This window comes from Crocodylus siamensis, chromosome 3, assembly GCF_052110815.1.
Source record: "Crocodylus siamensis isolate JL-2025a chromosome 3, ASM5211081v1, whole genome shotgun sequence".
Classification (NCBI taxonomy): Eukaryota; Metazoa; Chordata; order Crocodylia; family Crocodylidae; genus Crocodylus; species Crocodylus siamensis.
Genome location: NC_143397.1, coordinates 128,505,886 through 128,527,519, shown reverse-complemented (window position 1 = coordinate 128,527,519; position 21,634 = coordinate 128,505,886). Strand labels below are relative to the sequence as shown.

General features: G+C 42.9%; 1 protein-coding gene across 1 annotated transcript in view; it reads left to right on the top strand.

The window, feature by feature from the left end:
* Nucleotides 1-8,227: 8,227 nt before the first annotated feature.
* The window catches only part of BLOC1S5 (biogenesis of lysosomal organelles complex 1 subunit 5), a 29,038-nt gene continuing 15,631 nt past the window's right edge, over nucleotides 8,228-21,634 (top strand). Inside the window, exons 1-3 of the mRNA XM_090039170.1 lie at nucleotides 8,228-8,382; nucleotides 10,842-10,924; nucleotides 19,574-19,703. Of these exons, the coding sequence (XP_089895296.1) occupies nucleotides 8,274-8,382; nucleotides 10,842-10,924; nucleotides 19,574-19,703 (322 nt within the window). The 5' untranslated portion in view covers nucleotides 8,228-8,273. The remainder of the gene's footprint in view (nucleotides 8,383-10,841; nucleotides 10,925-19,573; nucleotides 19,704-21,634) is intronic.

The following is a 21,634-nucleotide window of genomic DNA, read 5'->3' as shown; positions in this document are numbered from 1 at the left end:
GAAGGAATTGGATTGATTACAATGACCCATGATGTCAAGTGTCTCCCTCACTGCTGCTTGAATAGAAATGCTCCTACCACTGCCAGGCAGTTTGTTTTTAAAATGTGGATGAAGCAGGAATCAAAGAGGTGTAACTGCACCACTACAGCCTCCCCTGGATCTGCAGCTGGCTTTTTCCATTTCCATTACCTCATTAATTAGTGTTCAGGTAGAATGTGTAGTTTTTAACACCATGGTCTGTAGTGTTTTAACCTCTTGATTGTGTAAAAAGGTTATTATTTCAATCTTTTACTTTTTCTTCTTATCTCTGCTCCTGGACCCTCAAAGAAAATATTTTGATATATTAATAATGGCTTCTTATGTATAAATGTAACTGATTTTAAAATCTGTTTTTATGTAAACCTTTGTGATACCATTTGAAAGGAAATATTTCAAAGGTTTTATTAAGTAAACTGGTTCATGCTTCTAGGTTTAGACAGCCTCAGTATATTAAAAGTCACGACATGGGGTCTAAAAATGTTTTTCTGGTATTTAAATGATATGGCTGTACAGAGGCCTGTACAGCAAAAGGGAATTAAGACACTTGATTTTGCAGGCAGATGTATGCAAAAGATTATCCAGTAATGCTTTTAAAAAGCTAAAACATTCCTAAAATAGTTTTCCTGAAACACTTGCAGTATATACAATTGCAGAATTGCAAATGTGTTTTCATTGTTTATGAGTAATATGGCTAATCTTTAATCTTGCTAATCAGATTTTTTTTTTGGGGTGGAGGCATCATTGCAAGTCTAACTGCACCTGAAGACAGACTACAAACTTGCAATGAATTCCCAGGAGACCAAGAAAAGTTAATTTAAAAATGTTGTTTGCTATATTAGAGTTAGTCAATATGGTGTATCACAATAACATGGAGGTGGGAAGCAGTTTTGCTCTTAGAATTGTTGAAGTGGGAGTTTTAAACAAAGCTTTTTACAATCTGATTGTATTGTCGTCTACATTTAATTATCTATTTTAAGAATATAGAGAAGAGGAATGTGTTTGTGAAACTCTATCTGCAACTAGCAGAAAACACCATCTTTGAGACTAATGAGTGCAATTAAAATAGCTATTAAAAGAAAATAGCACCAAGATCACTAAACCATTAGTAGACAGATCTGGCTTTTCCCTCGGAATCTGAGACGATGAGGTTGGAGGGCTTCCAGGAATAGCACAGTGAATTAGAAGAGGCAGGATACAAGTCAGATGCACCTGTTGACTTGCCAGCATAGGGCTAGATTCTTGACTGGAGTACCATGATGCCCTGTGGTGCCCTGAGATCCTTTCAAGGGTGCTTCCGGTTGCCATGCAACGTTAGGACTCCTTGGTGTGCAAAGATGACATGCAAGATAAACTCAGATATTTCAAAGAAAAATCCATAATGTCAAAAATCAAAAACATTCTGACCTGCTGTGGTCTGTCTGCATACTTTCCAAAGCATTGCTCTATATACTTCTCTGTAGTCAAAAAACAAGTGCAAAGTAAGAGCTGGCACTTTCTGAGGGGTGCCTTGAGTCTAAGAAGATGAAGAACTACTGGGCTAGATACTGAGCAGCTGACAGAGGGTCAGATCTCGAGGTCTGTTTAGGAAAGATGCATGTTGTTAGTTCATTTTCATTAAAACCAACTTCAGGGCCTAATCTCAATTGACTTTTAGGCACATTTTAAATCTAGAGATGCTAAGGAAGTGTTCATTCTGTTTTAGATGCTTTTTCTCTACTATTTAATCTTGGTTTGTAAATAATGTCCTGTTTTGAGTGGGAGGTTCACAGTTTTGCTTCAGGTGGAGCAGAACATACAGGGTTTTGGACCTTGTGACCTACCTACTTGCCTTGTTCAAAAAGGCATCAATGGAAGGATCTTTTTCCCACAGCAAGAAGCTAAGGCAAATCATTCATAAGCTGAGAGTGATTTGTAGATAGATAATACTGATCCATGGATGCACCACCAAGTCTGTCATGGCCCTCATCCGGTTCAGCTGTCCTAGCTCTTAAGGAGTCAATGTTCATGCCCCCCAGTCATACGTATCCACTTTGGAATCCACTGGCATTGTCTGTCCTCTGTACTGCCTATCTTGCAGCTGAACTATAGCTGTATATAGCAATGGTGCAGGGGGAGCAAAAGCTTCCTGAGGCCTTTTCCAAAGAGCATTTGCACTGGTCTGTCTATAACCTGGCTTTAATACACATGCATATACACAAAAGCTAGTAAGTAAATAAAATCACACTATTTTTTTTTTTACAATACTTAAAATGAGAATTAATAAGATACATAAATTAATTTTACTCCTAGTTTTCCATTTCATTATATATACACACACACATATACATACATATTTTATATATAACTTGGGCATGTTTCATGGTCTTTAACTACCATATAAAAGTTGCAGGGACGTGGCTGTTCAATAGATTAATACATTTAACTTTTGCCCCCAGAGAGCAATATTTCTTCTTCGCATCCCTGATTAGATCATCCTGCCTCTGTCCCTCACTGGTGCTCTAAATTTCATATTCTCCGTACACCTGAGCACATTCCTGCGTGTTGGGCAATCTTCATTTTATTCTTGATTTATTGAAACTGAATTATTTTCACCTTTCTTTGTGCTTAGGGTGAATTTTATTGCAAAAGCAATGGGGAGAAAGTTGTGATCATATATTATTTTGCTGTGCTAAGCTTTTGGATCCACACAAGGGCTTCTTATCCCACTGCTACATGTCTTAAATACTGGATTTATAGCACTTTGGATCCCAGCTCTAGGGTAACATATAGGGATATTGTAGATTGGGTAGTGAATTTGATTTCACAGTAACGATTACTTGTTGCTACTGCACTTACATTCCTGCAGGCTTCACCTTTATTTCCTGTACTGGTAACGACTACAATAATTCTAGCTGCTACCAAATACAATCAGGCTCATCTTTCATTGTGCAGGGAGGAGGAAGGTTAATAATTTTTTACTGTTGTAAAATCTTAAGGATTCCCCTTTCCCCTCCCATATTACCTTGGCCCCTTTTAGGAAGATTTTGATCTATTCCACTTCCCTTCTATTAAAAAAACTAAATCTCTTTCAGCACTTGCAAACTGGTGATCTAATTTGACAGCTCATCGGTGATGTCTGTTCCACTTCAAAGGGGCAGGCAGCCCAGGGCAAGCCAGCTGTACAGTGGATTCTGTGGCTTTGGCTTGCTGTTCCTGCTGGGTGTCATCTGTCATCTTAGTCCTGCGGTGGATCATTTTTGCCCTTCCTAACATCATCTGCCTGAGCAGTTTCTGCCTCGCAGGCTTGTCTGTCCAGGTTGAGCATCAAATACAGTAACCATACAGCTAATCTGACAAGGCACTACTCCAAACAGCGCAGCCGCTGGCCTACTTTGACCAGGATCAGCATCATGGCCCACACACTCCAACTAGCATGATTGCAGTCTCAGTCTTCCATCATGGATGCAGCCTATGGACTTATTCTACTCACGCAAAATATGTCCCTCACCCCCCGCTCCTATAAGGGCTGTCATTCCAATTCCTTGAAGCTTGGGAGAAGTCTGCCTCAACAGGTTTGGGTTTCCCTGCCTGTTGCCAGCATTTGACTTGGACACTGCCACTTGGATGAAGCAATCCTTTAGTGGATTATCATTTCTAGACAGCCTGTGGGAAAACTGACAGGAGTCGGCATGTTAATCTGAAGATTTTGCAAGCCAGGATGCTGCTAACATTAATAGCAAATGACGCTATGATCCCTTAAAGAAGCGGGCTCCGTTGCAAGGCAAAAGTGACAGTGTTCGTTTAGTAAATCTTCCCCCCACCAAAATATATGATGACTACATATGTTGATTTTCATGCTCTAAGCCCTAGATATTTCCATATTTTTTTGACTCAATGACTACTTATAAACTGACAGGTAGAAAGTCCGCAAATACTGTCTTTTTATAGTCATCACCTCCCCTAGTCTCCATTAATTTTTACAGTATGTGTCAAGAATAAGTTAGGGTTTTGTGAGAAAGCAAAGCAAAAAAAAGCATGAATGCAGGAACTAAGGCATGATTTCTTTTAAAAAAGGGAGAGAAAGCAAACAAGGAAGGGATCATTTCAGAAGAGTAGCTAGGAAGATTTATGCATGCGTTGGTCACAGTATTTGCCCTTGGTTCTGTGTTGTCATTCACATGCTGATATTCGTGATACAAACAAGTCCCTTTCAAATGAAGTGACTCTAGAATCTTTCAACAGCAGAATTTCCCTTATCAAAAAGTGGGCAGTTTGGGTCTAATGTAGGAATAGAGAATGGGAGGAGGAATTTGCCTGGGGCAAACAATGATATGTTGATGCTGCTAGGGCTGAGTGGGAGAAAATCAGTGCTTGAGCAAGTATGTCTGTCATCATCAGTAAGGGTCAGTGGGACAAACAGTATATAACCTCTGGCTGTTAATAATGAAATATATTCTGATCCATTAATTATACTGAAGTGCTTTGAGAACTTTGGATGAAAGTGTGAAATATTATTGAATTATCATTATTACTTGCAAAGTCCAGTAGGACTTTCAAATGGTTGATATATGTAAGTGACAAGAGATACTAGCTTAAGATGTTTCTTATCTCTTGTCAAATATCAGAATTCATCCTTTGATGAATAATATTTGTGGAGCAGACAACACTTTAATTGCACCTACAGGCAGAGCAGATGCTGTAGGTTACCCAACATTTCACAATAAAAGATTGTTTTTAATTAGTATAACCCTGCCAAACTTTAACCATTGAAGCTGAAATCTCCCATGTTGGGTGTCTGTCAGGTTTTTTTGCTTTGGAACATTTTCAGCAAAAATAATTTCGCTATTTCCCAGAACAAGATTAAGGGAAAACACATTGTTTTGCCAAGAATTACTTGAGAAGATCTAGTGCCTTTACGGTTTGTCACAGGATCTTTGAAATTTGGCAGAGGGATGACTTTGCTTCCAGGAATGTACCTTTCCCTCTTCCGTAGAAAAGCTACACAAATTTGGTGAAGTCCTCTAAGCTAAAATACTTGTATGTGCTCTGTAGAGACTTATTAAGAGTTTACTAGTTAATTCTTCAAAATCTAAGATGAGCATGCGCCATCACAGCTCTGAGGTGTCAGTCAAAATGTGCATGTGTCATACCCACAGGTGACCCCTTACCTGTCCTAGGTCTTCAAGGGCTGAAAATTCCTTGCTCTGCAATTGCTTTTCCCAGACTGAGAAGTTGGATTTAGGCAGGGCAGTGATTGGAGCAGCAGTCAGAGGAGGGTGAGGGTTGGGGTGTGAGGGGGAGAAGGGATTGGGGTGGGGATAGAAATCAGAATGGAGTGGGGGAGAGTAGGAGTCAGGGATCAGTGCAGTCTCAAGGGTTTGGCCCTGTGGGAGCTGCAAAAAGTAAGTAGTGCCAAATTCAGAATTTCTGTGTCCCAGTGGCAATGGGATTCAGCAGCACTGGGCAACAGAAGTGGCTGCTTATTAAAGAGATTAGCTATCCTATACTTTGGATTTAACCCCTACATGTTTGCCAAAATGGTTTGCCACCACTGATCTAAAGGATAACAGATGATCGCTGCTATCAGTTAATATGACGGTTGGCAGCCTTTTGCGGGTGCAGAGCAGACAGAGTTTGTGACATTCCTGCTCCCCACACCAGGCAGGAAAAGGAAGCTGGAGGTGAGAGAGGAAGCCCAGAGACCCTGGCAGCAATAGTGGGAGTAGAGAGAGAAGCAGTGTCTGGGCAGGAGCCTGCAGGCCTGGTGTTAACTCCACTGGTAGCTGGTTGGACTGCCCTGGTATACAATAAATAAGGCATGAAGCCATGTCCTAAACAATAGGAGAGAGAAAACAAAATACCATGTTTTCTCACATACAACATGCCCTTGAATATAATACACACCTTGTTTTTGAAAGGCAGAAGGAATAAAAAAAGATTTTTCCTTGTGGTAGGTAAGGTATCTTGCAGTAGTGGCAGCATGGTCCAGAGCCAGTGCAGAGCCACGATTTACTGCCTGTGCACCCCTGCCTGGGGAGGTGGATCACAGCTCTGCCCCAGCTCCAGACCATGCTGTCCCCATGGCAAGATCCCCCCCCAGATGTGTGCCCTGCTAGAGCTGCTGGGGCCGATCTCCATGGAAACCCTGGCCACACGCTGTCATGGCCCTGCCACTTTTGGGGTCTCCATGGAAACTGGTCACAGTGATGCAGGCAGGAGCTGCTGGGAAATGGAGCCTGCAGCAGGCCCAGTATGGCCCCCTGGCTGGACCTTGCCCACCCCTGCACTATACACACGTAATAAAGAAACACTGAAGAAAGCTAATGAGTATATTTTAACAAACTTGAAAATGCTTGGTGAAAAACTGTCTCAAATCATTTTTAAAAAATACCATATAGGCAGACCTTTTCATTTTTGCAGTTTTTTAAATGCCATTGACCCCTTCCAAGTAGGTCCCTTTCTTTAAGACTATGGCAGAGAATACAGAGAGAATCCAACTGCTGATGATACTGTAAATGTATCTTTTACTGGGAGACAAAAACTCCACATTTTTTCTGACTATCGCCCAGAGTAACTTCTGAGGCTCTTCCCTAAAAGTGAGAACATTCAACTTGTTCACACCTGCTGTGTGCAGAGGCAGACCCAGCGGGGATGTGCAGTGGTGCACCCCACTTTGATTCCTTTGGTCCACTCAAAGTTTAAAAGAAGCTGCCTGGCAGTCGTAGCGGCATTTCTATTCAGGCAGCAGTGAGGGAGACACTTGACTTCATGGCTCATAATCTGCTTGAGTCCTTCTAAGCTCTTCATTCCCCAAGTGTTAACAACTCTCTCACCTTTTTAATGGTCTTAATGTTCCACTAATTAAACTATTCTTTGTTCATAGATTTCATAGACATTAGGGCTGGAAGGGACCTCGGGAGATCATCGAGTCCAGCCCCCTGCCCAAAGGGCAGGAAGTCAGCTGGGGTCATAGGATCCCAGCAAGATAAGCATCCAATTTACTCTTGAAGGTGTTCAATGTAGGCGCTTGAACCACCTCCGCTGGCAGACTGTTCCAGACCTTGGGGGCTCAGACAGTAAAGAAATTCTTCCTTATGTCCAGCCTGAAACGGTCTTGCAGGAGTTTGTGACTGTTTGACCTCGTCATCCCTTGGGGCGCTCTGGTGAACAAACGTTCCCCCAGATCCTGGTGGTCACCCCGATAAACTTATAGGTGGCCATCAGATCACCCCTGAGCCTGCGCTTTTCCAGGCTAAAGAGTCCCATGGACTCTAAGAGTTTTGCTGTCCTTTGCTGATCCTAGTAACATCAGTCCTCTTTCTCAGTCCCCGCAGACTGTTTTTAACTCTAGATAAAACCATTAGCTCAGGTGAACATTAACTCAGGTGTAGAAATAAATTTCAGTGATGCATTGTATCATGGTCAAGACACTCAAGAAGGCTTGCTTTTTTTTACGAACCTGAAATTACATGTAATACATTTACATTTCAATACATTTGATTCTAATGAGCACAGGACTAAAGAAACATCTTTTGAGTCTATTTTGCCAACGGAGCCTTACTCGGGGCAGGCAGCGGCTCCTCCCCAAGGTGAGGCATGGCAGGGATGGAGGCTGGGGCGGGGGGCTGGCACGGGCTCCACCGGCCCTGATACGGGGGAGCAGAGCACTTCCCCGGAGCCTACGGACCCCGCACCAGCCCCTGGTTCCAGCCCCTAGTCCCCGGCTCCGGCCCCTGGTCCCCGGCTCCGGTCCCTAGCTCCGGGCTCCAGCCCCTGGCCCCCGGCTCCCAGCTCTAGCCCCTGGCCTCTGGCCCCCGGCTCCAGCCTCCGGCCTCTGGCCCGAGCCCCTGGCCCCACCCCTTGGCCGCTGGCGGGTGCGGGCAGCTGCTGCGCAAGGAGGGCAGAGGGAGTCTCCGAAGAGATCCAGGCGCCTAGGCGGGGAGGGGGCTCAGGGCGGGAGCAGTTGCCACGGCAACTCCGGACGCTCAGTTCCAGGGAGCGGGCGCGCCTTGCGGGGGTGACGTCATGCTGCCGCTCATCACGTGACAGGGGAAGAGCCTGAGAAGGACAGCGCAACAGCCCCACCCCGCCTCCCTTCCTTCACCAATCATCCGGCGTCTTTCAAGTAGGGACCGGCGCATGTCAATGACTAAAAAGCCAGGCGCTGGAGTGGAGGGGGAGAGCTTTTGGGGGGTATTGCGCATGTCCTTTTGTTTGCGCCTGCGCGATAGTGGGAGGGGGTGCTGAGGGGGAGAATGAGTGGGGCCAGTGCGGCGGAGGCGGCGAGGGGGGAGTCTCCGCTGCCGGGCGGAAGGAAGCGGGAGCCGCTGGTGACGGCGGGGCTCGCCCAGCCCATTCTCAAGGGTGAGGGCCCTGGGGCGGGGCGGCTGCGGCTTGATTCGCGTCGGGACCACCGTTCACACGGGGGACCACTGATTCGGATTAGTCCCCAGGGGCCGGGCCTGGGCGCCTCGGGGTGGGAGCCGCAACAAACGTGCTTCATGGGGGTGAGCAGGCGGCAGAGCAGGGAAGTGGGGGCTCCGTGGGCAGGGGCCAGGAGGCAGTGGGCAGAGCAGAGGGTGGTGTGGCAGGGCCATGAGAAAGGAGAGAGGGTCCCTACCCCCCAGTGTTGCCATGTCTTAAATATGAAATTGTTCTGTCAGAAGCTTAAAATTACCGTGTTTGTGGAAAAAACCATTGTACTCTGAAAAATGTGGAAATAAGCCTACAAATCTTCTTCACTTTATATTGCTCACTGTAAGTTGCCAGTGAGTGAGTGAGAACTGGGTCATCAGAGCTGAAGCATTTCTTTATTTTGAGGCAAGCCATCATAAGAAAGCACTGACAGCAAGCCCAGGGGTTAGTTAACACTCCCTGAGACTGCCTTGGGTTTTGTATAATACTGCATCAGCAACCTGCCTCGAAAATTATCAGATATTTTGAGCCCTCTTGCTATTATTGATTGTACCAGGGTTGAAATTATTGTGTAAATACAATAATTATTGTACACCTGGCAAAACTGTTAACTCCTGAGGAATGAAGACTTAAGAAGGGATCATTGTAATGATGAGCCGAGAAGTCAAATGACTCCCTTCAGCACTGCCTGACTTGAAACGCTGCTGCTGCTGCTAGCCAGTTGGTTTGCAACTTTGGGTGGAGCAGGAATCAAAGTGGGGTACAAGGGCACCTCTGGATCTGCCCTGCTGCCACATGACCCTGAGTGTTGGGAGATCCTTTTTAAGGGTGCCAGGGGCTGGGTAAATTATAAGAAACCAGGAGCTCCACTGATCTTTTGTAGGGAGGAGTTAAAAACTGCTTAAAGGACCGAAATAAGAGCTCCATGATGAGCAGTAAATAGAGCAGGGCAGAACGAAGGGTAGCTTGATGGGTTTTATGTCAAGACTATTTCAAAGAAGTGACTTAAAAAGAAGGGTTTAGGGCTATATCATTAATTTTAGGATTGAAGCCAAAATACACATTAACTTTATTGGCTTGTCCATTTATTTGCTGTCTTGTGTATTAAAAGGCCACAACAAACTAGGCAAAACAGAATCAAAAGATGTTGTTTGGTTGTGGTTAGAATCAAATGTATTTAAGCGTAAGAGCCTTAAATGTAACTTCCAATTCATAAAACAAAATCTAGCCACCTTGACCATCTTGACAGCGCATCTCGTCCTTCACTGAAAGTTCTTCTCATGCCAAGTTACTGTTCTTAATTCTAGTCTGCAGAGCTGTGAAATTGCTGCTCCTGGTAATGTAGCTCCTAACAGACAGCAGAATTGCCAAATGAAGAATGGCTTAATTAGCATAACACTAAAACCATTACAGGAGGAGAGAGGGCTGATAACATCTGTGGAATAAAGAGTTTAGTAGGAATTGGGTAGATTATAATGAGACATGAAGTAGTTGATTCTCTCAGCACTGCTTGACTTGAAAGGTTGCTCTTACTGCCAGGCTGTTGGCTTGAAACCATGGGCGGAATAGGAATTTAAATGGGGTGCAAGTGTACCAATGCATTACCCCCTTTGAAGCTGCTTCTGGCTGCCAGACCAAGCACTGGCATCTGAATCTAACCGACTGGCTGATTTTTAGCGTGTGGTACGTTAGCCACCCATTGGAACACACATGGTCTCAAACTGGCTGGACTCAGGTGCATGGCAGACCCCTCTGATTTGCTTAAACTGAGAGGTGCAGATCTCGGCTGGGAACGGGTGCCTCGTTTGTCTCCCAGCCCCCTTGTCCCATTGGAAGTATTAAAGAAGTATCTAGATCAGTGCCTCAGAATGATGGTAGCTAATTGGAGTTAATAGCCATTTCATCTTCATGTGTAAACAGCTGCCTTCAGAATCCTGTTTTTGTGCAGACTGATCAGCCCTGGATTAAACCAGCTGACATTTTCTAGTCTTTGTGCAGTTTTTTTCTCAGTAGTGGCAGCTGCAGCAAAAGCTCGCTAAGCTCAAAGGCATGACACTTTAAACAGGTTTAAACTCAAGGATCTGTTGGTGCCTTTGCTGGTGCTTGAAGCTGTCCTTAGTGTTGGTTTCCTTCTGCTGTGTACCTTGCCTGTTAAAAGGGAGGGGGAGAAGCAGCTGCTAGATCTGTCTACTGGGGAGAAAAACTGAAAAACTTTATTTCTTGTGGCATTTGTTGCAAGTCAGTGGGTTCATTGACGGGTGGGGGAGCCTGCTTGATATGATCGTGGCATCCTTTTATATCTTGTGGGCTTTTTGGAGAGCAGTGTCCCTTGTCGTTAAAGTGCTCCCTGCCTATGCTCCAGGGTGTTTGGAAAAGTAAACCATTCCCTTCCATTGCTTTTGTTCTAGATGTTGGTGAAATTCATTCCCGACTGCTGGATCACAGACCAGTGATCCAAGGAGAAATACGTTACTTTGTTAAAGAATTTGAAGTAAGTATTTATCATATGGAAATAGCTCTAGTAAAACTGCAGCATTTCATTTAAAAGTTTATCAAATGCTTACCTGCTGATGTGATTTGAAGCCATTTTTGTACCTTTTTAGAAAATCTTGCTTATACATGTTAGAAAGGTTTATTTGAAGCATACATCATGCACTTCCTCTATTGAATAGATGGAAATGTTCTTAGCAGGTCACTGTTATGGAGTTATCTGGAAAATGAGGCAAGAATTAAAAATAAAGCAAGCTCTTTCCATACCTAATGGATGGCTTCCCCAAGCTTGCCAACCATTTGTTAATATTGATCAAGAAGAGAGTAACTGATCCATCCTTGAACAGCTCCTAGAACAGTGGTTCTCAGCCTTTTCAGAGTTGGGGCATGCCTCCACTATTTTTTTTTTTAATGTGATGGCATCTCTGTTTGAGGACCACTGTTGGTGCTGCCTCAGCTTAGCTCAGTGCTTCTGAACCAGGAGCTGCTGCTGCTTCATCCAGGTGAAACTGCCCAATGTGCCTGCTGCGCAGCCAGGGCATGTGTACACTTGTGCTGAATTAGGGCTGTCAGATAACCCTAAAGCAGGATGGATGAGCTGGCTCAAGCTGTAGTTTTTCCTAATCAAGCCCCACTGTGCCTATCCAAAGAAACAAAGGCACATGAGTGGAACTGGTCCTTGTGCCTCTGTTTCTGAGAGAAGCTTGAGGGGAACTGGACAAGGGAGGACTACAGCCAGAACCAGCTCTCCTGTTCTGCATCAGAAATCCCTAATGCAGCAGAAGTGTGTGCATGCTGCAGCCCTGCCTATGGGGCAGTTTTACCTGGCTGCTGAACTTGTGTTAAAAGTGTTACATTACATCTGTGCTGTAGGTTTAGCAAGCTTGCATTGGCTACATATGATGTAATTGTGATCCTTTTCCTAGTATAAATAAAACCTGTGATTCAAAGGGTAAATATGTATTTCTGTTGGAGTACCACTGCAGCATTGCTATTGGTAACCTACCTGGCTAGATCAAAACTAACTCTGGTACCTCTCCACGTGTTGCACTCAAACCTCTGACTACAGTAAAGGGCATGTCCAAAGGGGAGTGTGTGTGTTACAAGGTGGTGTCACTTGCTAACAGAACCAGGTATAAAATCAAGTATATTTAGAGTTGTAGATTAAATAATATATGATGATTGTTAGTTACACTGGTACTGAACACCCACACATCTGGTCATCCTATGTCGAAACAAACAATCAATATGGTATAAAATATCACCCACACAAATTTTTGCCTTTTGCAGTACAACATAACAGATTCTGTTTGTTCAGACACCTTCATAATTATTTGTTGCCTCAACTGTCTGTCGGACTTTTTTGTCTGGAATGCAATGAAGTAATCTAGTCGTGATGTTACAAAGTCTTTTATTGATTGTTACAGACCTAACATCCAAGATGAATGACATTCCAGGTCTGGCAGCAAAAGAGCCAGAATAACTTTAAATGGTGTAAATTAAGAGCTTTCTAAAAATCTGAAATAAGTATTGTAAATTTGTAGCTGTTAAAAGAGTAGATTTCCCATCCTAGCTCCTCCTATGATTTCCTTTTTTTCTTCCCCGCTCCCCATCCCCAACAGCTTTGAGAGAGTTGGTGAGTGAAACACTGCATTGTTGAATTGTGAGATCACCCTGAGCAAGAATATGTTCAAACTAACTGTAATCAGTTACATTCTGGTTGGTACTTAAGGGTTTGGTCTCTGATGGCATCTGAGGTCAGGATTTTCACATGTATTTATTGAGGGGGGAGGTTCTACTTGGTTATTAATTAGGTGTAAATGCCTATTTAAACACATCTCTGCACCGAAGTACATTGTGTACAAGCTTGAAATTCATATGTATTGCCTCATGCTGATTCTTGTTGGACTGGAACCTAAACAGGGTCACAGTGTGGACTCTTGGTTTAATAAGAGAGCCATCAGTGAATGATAGCACGATGTCGGGTATGATACAGTAGACAATATTCAACCCAAAGTTTTAAGGATAATTATGAGAATTGTAGTATTGAGACTTTTTTAAAATAGCATGAATACTTGACTGTTAAATGCCACAGAAACTTTCAGTAGCATTACAGGTATTAGCTCAACTATTCTGTTTAGCTGAATTTGGATAATTGTTTTTATGAGCATATTGCATTCACACTGAGGTGTCCACAGGTTACAGTATATATCTTTTTCTTCCATCATAACATAGGTAGCAGTGTTGGGTTTGTTTCTGGGGTGGCTTTGGGTTTTTTGTGTGTTTGTTTTTTTTGTTGGGGTTTTTTGGGCAACTAATAGTTTTAGTGGAGGGATGACAGTCCATGCCAGACTGTGACATTGTTTAACATTCTGATTTGCCTGTGTGGTATTCCACTGGCAGAAGTAGAGTTCCATATCAATGCACATGTGTCATGGCTCAGTGCATAGGATCAGTGAATTAATATATCTTTTTAGCATTTTGTATCATGAAAGACTTCTCCTGGGCTTTAAAAAAGTTATTGTGGGAAGGCCTGATACCTGCCTGCTTTATCTAAGGTCATATTTGGCAGTCAAATTTGCCCACAACTTTTTTAAAAAAAAAAAAAAGACAACTGAAGCACTTTTCGTGATAGTGTTTTGTTCTGGAAATGTGTTAGTCTACTTATGAGTGCCATAATCTCTTTTTAAAAAGCCTATGTAACCCTTTCCTTGCTATGTGTATTGATACAGTATGATAAATTTCTTGCACAACTTTTTAAATTGTTGCGCTTCTCGTCTTCAGTTAAATTTTAACAGGTTATGATCTCACTCCCTTGAAAAGATTGAAGACTTTAAAGAAGAGAATTTTATACAAGATTAATTTTGAAGGTGTGAAATATAGTCGCCACAAGGTGGCAGCAAAAGTTCAGAAAAAATTAGTTGTAAAAGACTGTAAGAATAACTTTTTACTCTTAAATATTTTTGAAGAAAAATAATTCGGTGTTAAAAGGCTTCAATCAAGGTCTGGTTAGCATGGTGCACACCTCTGATTAATAATTTTTGGTTCTTTTTACATAAGCTCCAATACAATTAAATGGCATTCTTTTTAGCTTGTACTCAAGTTCCGTAATAGGAGAAGAGTTACTATGGGTCTAAAACATGCAGGTGACTTGTATAGTTATCCTTCCTTATTTAAAGATACATTTTAAGTAGATTTAATTTGGCCCTATTCTAGTTCAAGAAGTCAAAATTAATGGTTTGCGCACTCTTTTTTGGGTTTTATTTTTTTGTTTTGTAATTAAAGCCATGAACAGGTGCTTTTCTCAACACTAAAAGCTAGCATACAGGCTTTCAAGGTTTTTCTCACACAATAAAATAATTTGTTCCCTGAAAACACATTATCCCTTTTAACCAGCAACTTCAAAGAGCATGCCTGTATACTTACCTTGGAACAACTAGTACCCCACAGGTTTTTGCTCTCCCTCTCTCCATCTAAGGCTCTATGATATCCTACTCAGAGGCCAGCTGTCGGGGCATTCTGCTGGAACCTTTCTACTGCCAGGCTTGAACTATATCTGGACTCATCAAAACTGACTAAGAGGCATCAGACATGCTTGGGGGGGAGGGGGCAAGAAGAGCAGCTACTCATTGACAGCCTGGTATCAGGGCAGGCTGTCCATCATTGGGCTCCCTGGGGACGGAAGAGGACCCAAAGAGCAGCACCATAGCCTCCTGCTTGCCTCTGAGGCGACTGTGTAGCTGTCCAGTCAAGGGACTGGAACTCCTGTACAGCCCCCTTCTCCCCATGCTCTTCATGGAACTGGAAATTCTTATTGTTCAAATGGAACACCAGTCCATACCCTAACAGTAAGCATCAACAGTCCTGTATTTCTGTCCACAAGATGTATCCTTTGAATTCAAGGTAGAGAGTACAGGGATACAGTGGACATTTTCCAGCCTCGGGGATTCATCACATTCTTTTCTCCTGTTCCATCCAAATGTCACCTACCCTGTCTACTCAAATAAAACAGGCTTTTTCTCTTCCAAAGTGCATGGAGGGGGGGAGCCTCTCATCTTACATTTGCATACAAGGAAATCTCAGTGAATACATTGTCTATCACTAAACTACTGCCAAAAGCAGCATGTGTTCAGTAATGGAAGCCAACTTCGAGGTTGATTAAATGTAGCTGACCCTGAGCTCGAATGTAAAACACACAGCCCATATCGGGCAAACATACTGGATTTTTATTTATTTTTTTGTGATAGTTGGTGTTTTGGGACAAGTCGGTTCGGAATTGTACAGCCCATCTAAGTAAGATATGTGGTAGTGCTCATTGTGCACAATCTCCCTCGATGTCAAATGTCTTTTTCAAGTCATGGTGAGCCACTACATTGAATACATTCAACTTCCTCTTTACCTTCACAGCTGAGCTGTGCCTTTCTTTCCCATTGCTAGTATGTCCTATTTCTTCATCAGCCTTAAATGTTTATCAAACATCACCAAACGGGGTCCTGAACAGTTTACCTTTCTGCCTGTTGTATATGCACAGTGTAGGCCCACCGTCCATGACATGGAGCCAGATCAGGTTGCCCTGCATCTCATCTGCATATACATTTTTGGAGGATCCTACAATTCATTGCAAGACTACCTAGTTCCAGTCATGAGTGAGGATTTAATTAGCACGTGGATCCTTTGTTGGGGTATCTGGAGTACACACACATACTGAGTAGTGCTGGGGTCACCATGGTTTGAAATGCTATTGACTCTGCTGGGGCCCATGCAGTAAATAATGAACCTTTGGGCTTTGGATTATTATGCTTAATTTGTACTCTAGATAAGGAGGTACAACTTACTTGGCAGGGGAGATACTGTGACTACTAAGGTGGTTTTCCTAGTCACTGGGGATAACTACTTTTCTGGCATGAGGTAGTACCCATGGAGGTGATGTATAGTTAACCTCCCACTTTCATTTCTAGTGGGAAGATCATGGCTTTACACCCACTTTGTGGAAATAAGAGATTCCTTCCTAGCTTTCTCATGTGGCCATATGGCTGAGGACAAGTGAAACTTGGGGGCATACAAACTCCAAGCCTCCAGCCTTGGACCTGTAGGTAGGATGTCCGCCAAATGATTTGGAAGCATCTGACTCCCTAGGTGGAGATGGAGGATGTTTGCCAGTAGTAGGGCCACATATGGTTCTTGAATGACTCGCAGATTTGGAATTGATTTGGCTTGGAACACGAAAAATTGTACTTAAAAATAATATAGATATATGGGTACAGTAAAATTCCTGCTATCTGACATTTAAATAATCAGAATACTTCACTAACCGGAATTTCTGGCTGGCTGGTCATGGGAAGTGGATGGGGGAAAGCTTGCACATGGCAGCCACTGCTGCCACCCACCACCCAGTGCTGCTGCTGCTCCACTGTGCTGAGTGGCACTCCTCACTGCACCCTGCAGCTGCTGCTGCTCCATGTGCAGCCACTGCCACCCCCACCTGCCCCCTGCTCTGTGTTATCTGAAAACCCAACTGGGTTATTTGAAATAACTTGAGTTTTTACATAACCGGCAATCCCCTTACCCCGGGATACCGGATAACAGAGCTTGTACCTATAGAGATATATAGGTACAAAAGTGCTGCTTGTAAGTGTGTATATGGAGTACCTGTGCTAAAACTTACAGTAGTTTTAAGAGTTAAACTTCATTAATTCTGGATCAGCTAAGTCTTTGGGTACTTGTAATAATTTCCCTATATGCAAGTATAACAGGTATGAAGGTCAGTGTTTTCAGATTTGTCCCTCACTTCCATGTGCTCAGGGATACAAACATTTGACAGGATGGGGGAAGGGGCCTCAGGGGGAAAAAAGCTGTGGGGGCAGAGGCCAAAGGAACTACCTGACCCCTCAGATTTATTTTCCTTGCTGAAGCAGTAGGAGAGGGACAAATTCAAGGCAGATCTCCAATAATTAGATTCTACACATGGAAAATTATAACGTATAATTTTTCCATATATAGAATATAATTTTTCACAGGCCACTTTATATACAAGTAAATATGATGCAGTACACCTTAAAGCTTGTTTACCATGGCTTTTATCCTTCTAGTACCAACAACTTAAAAAATAATGAAGTGAAAGTTTACATATTTACATTTATTTAAAGCAATAAGGTTAGAGGCGGTTTACAACTCCTTAAATCCTGACACTTACTTCTGATTTTGAGACATGAGGTACATGTGCTTTAAGCCTGAGGCATAAAAGATTAACATATACTCTAGAGACTATTGAGGACAAGTATGCTATTCCTATCATCAAGAGTTCTGTGCTGGAGGAATTGTTTTCTAATAATCCTAGAGCTATGAGGTCAGGAAGTCTGGGGTCTGTTTGTGAGTTGAATGTCTGCACCTTAAAATGGGGCAGTAATACATGTCTCTCTTTTTTGTGAAGTACTGTTAGAATGTAATCTATTATATAAATTTGTGATTAGCAAATTACACTCCAGGAGTTGTCATCTTGCAGTTCTGTGTATCAGTGTTTAAACCCCAGGCAGTAAAAACTGTCCTGAGGTTTTGGTCTATCTTTGAATCTGTAGATTATTGCTGTGTTGCAGATGAGTCTTAACAGAAGAGTGCTTTGACCATCACGCTGTAGTATAGTGGGTAAGGTGCATCCTCTATCGCTTAAGAAGCTGGGCCACAGGGAAGCCGAGAATGAGTCAGGTGAAAGGAAGCCAACATGGTAGAACTTGACTTGGTAGGTTTCTCAGTAGAGCAGTCTGGGGAGCTGCGAGTGTGGAGCCGAAGGCTTTCCCACATTCTCTTGCTTATTCTTCTAGTCCTGTGACTTGCATTCCTGGTGGTCCAGTTCCCCATCTCATTCACTAGGAATGAAGGCTTTCCCAATTCTATAAACTGGGGGTTTGTCATGTTCTGGGAAGGTTTAAGGTGCAAGTTAAAATCCTCTTGGGTTGAGGAGGGCCTGGGTAGATGCTTTAAGCATTATGCAAAATGGGGAATGGTGTCATCACCATCCTAAGCTATGGTTTTTAGTTGAACTCAGTACTCTTCTAGGTTGTGTTGTGGGCTGAGCCTGTTGTAGCTACTCTGGGGACTTGAGGAGAGTGTAGTTGGCTCCCAAGCACCAGTTTGGATTGCTGTGGAGCTTAGAGTTAGGTGCCAAGCTGCTCAAGCTCAGTCATTTTTGAAAATGCCCAAGACACTAAGTATAAATGTCTAGGGAATTTTGTGTGCTGAATAAGAAACAGCAAACCAAGTCAGATGCCTAATACATACTGTGGTTGCTAGAGCAGAGCCAAGCTGCATAGTTTTTTGTAACTTTGCTGCCCTAATTCTGCTTAAGTTCTGTTTCTGTATCTTTGGCACTAATTTAAAGCTGACTCCAAAACTTACTTGCTTTCATAAAGCCCTGGATATCTGCCAGTTATGTACGTAGCTTGTATTATTGCATTTCTCAGCTAAAGTGAAGCTGTCAGCCAGTCAGGAAGTAGAATGACTGTCTTTTTTTTGTCTGTAAACTTTTTATTATTCATGTGTATAAATGTAGCGTGTTCTGCTCTCCTGCTCTTCTCTTTTTGGTATACACAACAGTTATTGCAAATCAGCTCTCTTCTGAAATAGCGCATTTCTCAGTTTACCACGTCTTATTAATAAAATGCTAACATTTTCACAGAGGCCAGGAATGTGCCTGAAATGGATTTCTGTGTTACGCTAGTAAGACAACAACTTCATTTCTTAGTAAAGCCTTTTTCACCTGTAATATAAAGATCATAAATAAGGTAACATTGAAGTGACAACAATGATCCGTTCCATTAATTGGAATGAATTTAATAGCTTAAAACCTTGGGAACTACAGTATTTCTAGAGCAGGGGTGGCCGACTTCTTAGCAGCCAGGGACCGCACATAGTACTGGAAGAAGACCTGAGTGCTTCAGCCTCTTCCCCCATCAAGACCTCCCACTACCATGCGCGCAGCCCAGCTCTCCCCTGCCGCGTGCACAGCCAAGTTCCCTCTTGCTGCATGCACCTGAGCTCCCCTTCCTGGCCATGTGTTACATGCTCAGGACAGCCTGACACTCCCTGGCCATATGCAAAGCACTCCAACCCCTCTTCCCTCTGGGAACATTGTACAGGCAGCCAACCTGAAGCATGCCATGCAAGGACCCTGGATCAGTACTTTTCCGAGCATGGAGCCCAGTAGCTTCCAACCACGCACATAACACTGGCAGCCTGGCCCTCGTGCTGCAGTGCCTGCGCCCAAGGGTGGGAGCAGGAATTGGAAGCTGGAGGAAGGAAGAAGAGGTTGGAGACTGGCTGCAAGAGTGGAGTGGTAGCTGGGATTGGGGAGGTGCGTAAACTGACTGCTGTCAGGGCCCCAGTCAGTCAGCCCAGCTATAGTGTGTGTGTGGCAGGGGGGTGGGGTGTTAATTCATGGTTACTGATTCATTATCCACTTAATTTCCTGTGTGTCTTATACTTGACATATTAAAGATGCATGCTCCAGGTATCTGAGAACAGAATCAGATATGTTACTGCAAATCTTGAGGCATGCCTCTGTAGCTAAAGAATTTTAAAATGGTGGCATGATTATCAGCCATTCAGTAAAAACATGCAAGACACAAAGATTTTCCTTCTTCCATTTTTCTTACAGGAAAAACGTGGCCTCCGTGAACTGAGAGTTCTTGAAAGCCTCAAGAACATGATCTATGAGACAAATAACCAAATTCTTCCGAAATGTGAGGAGGTGATGCATGACAGTCTGAATGAAGCTTTCAAGAGATGTAAGCAAGAAGCTCTTTATTCCTTTTAAAATATTACATTAAAGAAAACAATTTAAAGTACTTTGAACTTAGCAGTGTTAGCACAAATCATATTTTATGCTGGAATATAGTTCAGTCATTGATCATGATAATGCTTAATTCTCAGATCCAGGCAACTTTAGAAGCTGTGAAACAAGTGTATTTTCCCCTAATTTGGCTGCTATTAATGTTATTCTAAAAGCTTCCATTGAATTCACTAAGAGGTTTTCATACTGTAGAAGGGTAGCCAAACTTGCCCTACGTATTTGTAATGGGAGGCAGTGTCATCAAGTAGTTAGAACACTGGACTGAGCTTCAGTTCCAGGCTCTGCCACAGTGCTGCTTGGGTGCCCTTTGCCAAGTCACTTAACATCTCGATGCCTCCATTCTCTGATGGGAAGTGATGATACTAACCTCTATAAAGTACTTGGAGATCTACAGATGAAAAGTGCTATTTAAGAACTAGGTATTATCCCAAACTTTGTATGTTTGTGAAAGAAGGCTCCTGTTATTACTAGGAAACTGGCATTGGTACATTCTTGTTAACTGCTTACTTGTATACAAGAATTTCTCTACTGAGATCCCTGTCTTAGTGATTTTGTTGGTGCTTTTGTATTCTATACTTTCATATCAGCAAGCAGCACAGTTGCCTGATTCAGGAAATTAGGCAGTAACCCCAAAGTTTAATCTAAAGAGACAATTAAATAAATTGTTTGCCAGGTGTGTTCCCATTCCCCCTCCCTTTCCCACTATTACTTTTTGCAATATTTCACCTCTAGTATGTTGCATAAACATGCTATTTAATCTTATATGGATTTATATGGATCCTGATGTGTATAGGCCTGTCTGTTCTACCCAGCATTGTGCTAGGGAGAGAAGCAGTGGAGCAAGCCATATTCACTTTGTGCATGCTGGCTTCTGAAACTGATGTCACTTACCCAGCACCACACAAGGGAGGCTATGGGCCAAGACCAGAAGAGTGAGCTTATTGGCATGGAGCCAGTGTTGCATCAAACTGATTCCATTCCATCTGCTTTCAGAGTTTCACCTTGGTGCTCCTTAAGACTGTCCTGGGGAGATGTATGGGGTGCCCATAAATTAGTATGCTTGTAATAAAGGTGTTAAAAAGCCTTATTATGTGATGCTGTAAATGAAGCCTGTATCCTAATGTATTTTAAAAGGTAGTACAACCTGGCTATCAGTACCTCACCTGTGAATGTTTTAACACTGCAAGATAATTAAGCTGTACTACTGCTTTAAGGATTATAGAAGTGTAATTGAGATTTCAGGAAATTTAAGTTGTGTTTGTAAGAGAAGTGCTTTGATGAAAAATGAGTTTATTTCACTCTGCCCAACATGTAGAATGTTGTTAAATAAATCTGAAATTGGCTGTGAATATAGTTGATGTTATCACTAAAACATGTTCATAGCACCAGGATTGACTGGTTCCAACTGAATTTTTTTATTTAATCATGAAAAATGGAAAAAAAGGAAACCAATAACCAAGAAACAACCAAAACATAGTATTTGCCCCATCTGTTTCTAGTCGCTGGTTTACAAGATGGTTTGAACTTTTCTGAGGTGCTGAGTTAGGTTACTGTAACTTGTCAACAATATTAAAGAATATTGTATAAGAAAAGTTGGCTGCCTTTCTATATTGGCTCCTGGAAAGCACAGGGGCACAACTTTAGTACTGTGTCCCCATAGTTAGCACTGTAGAACACCTCCTGCAGATATTGGCAAAGGCATTTTTCCCCAGGTAAGCGACCCCAGTTGGGGGCGGGGGACGGGGATGACCCAGTCTTTGTTTTAGAGTGATACTCTTGCAGTGGACTCTGGTGTTGAAGCCATTTTCAGGCAGGCTTCCCTTTGACTTAAGACAGCTGGTTAATTGACTGCAATTTGTTTATTTC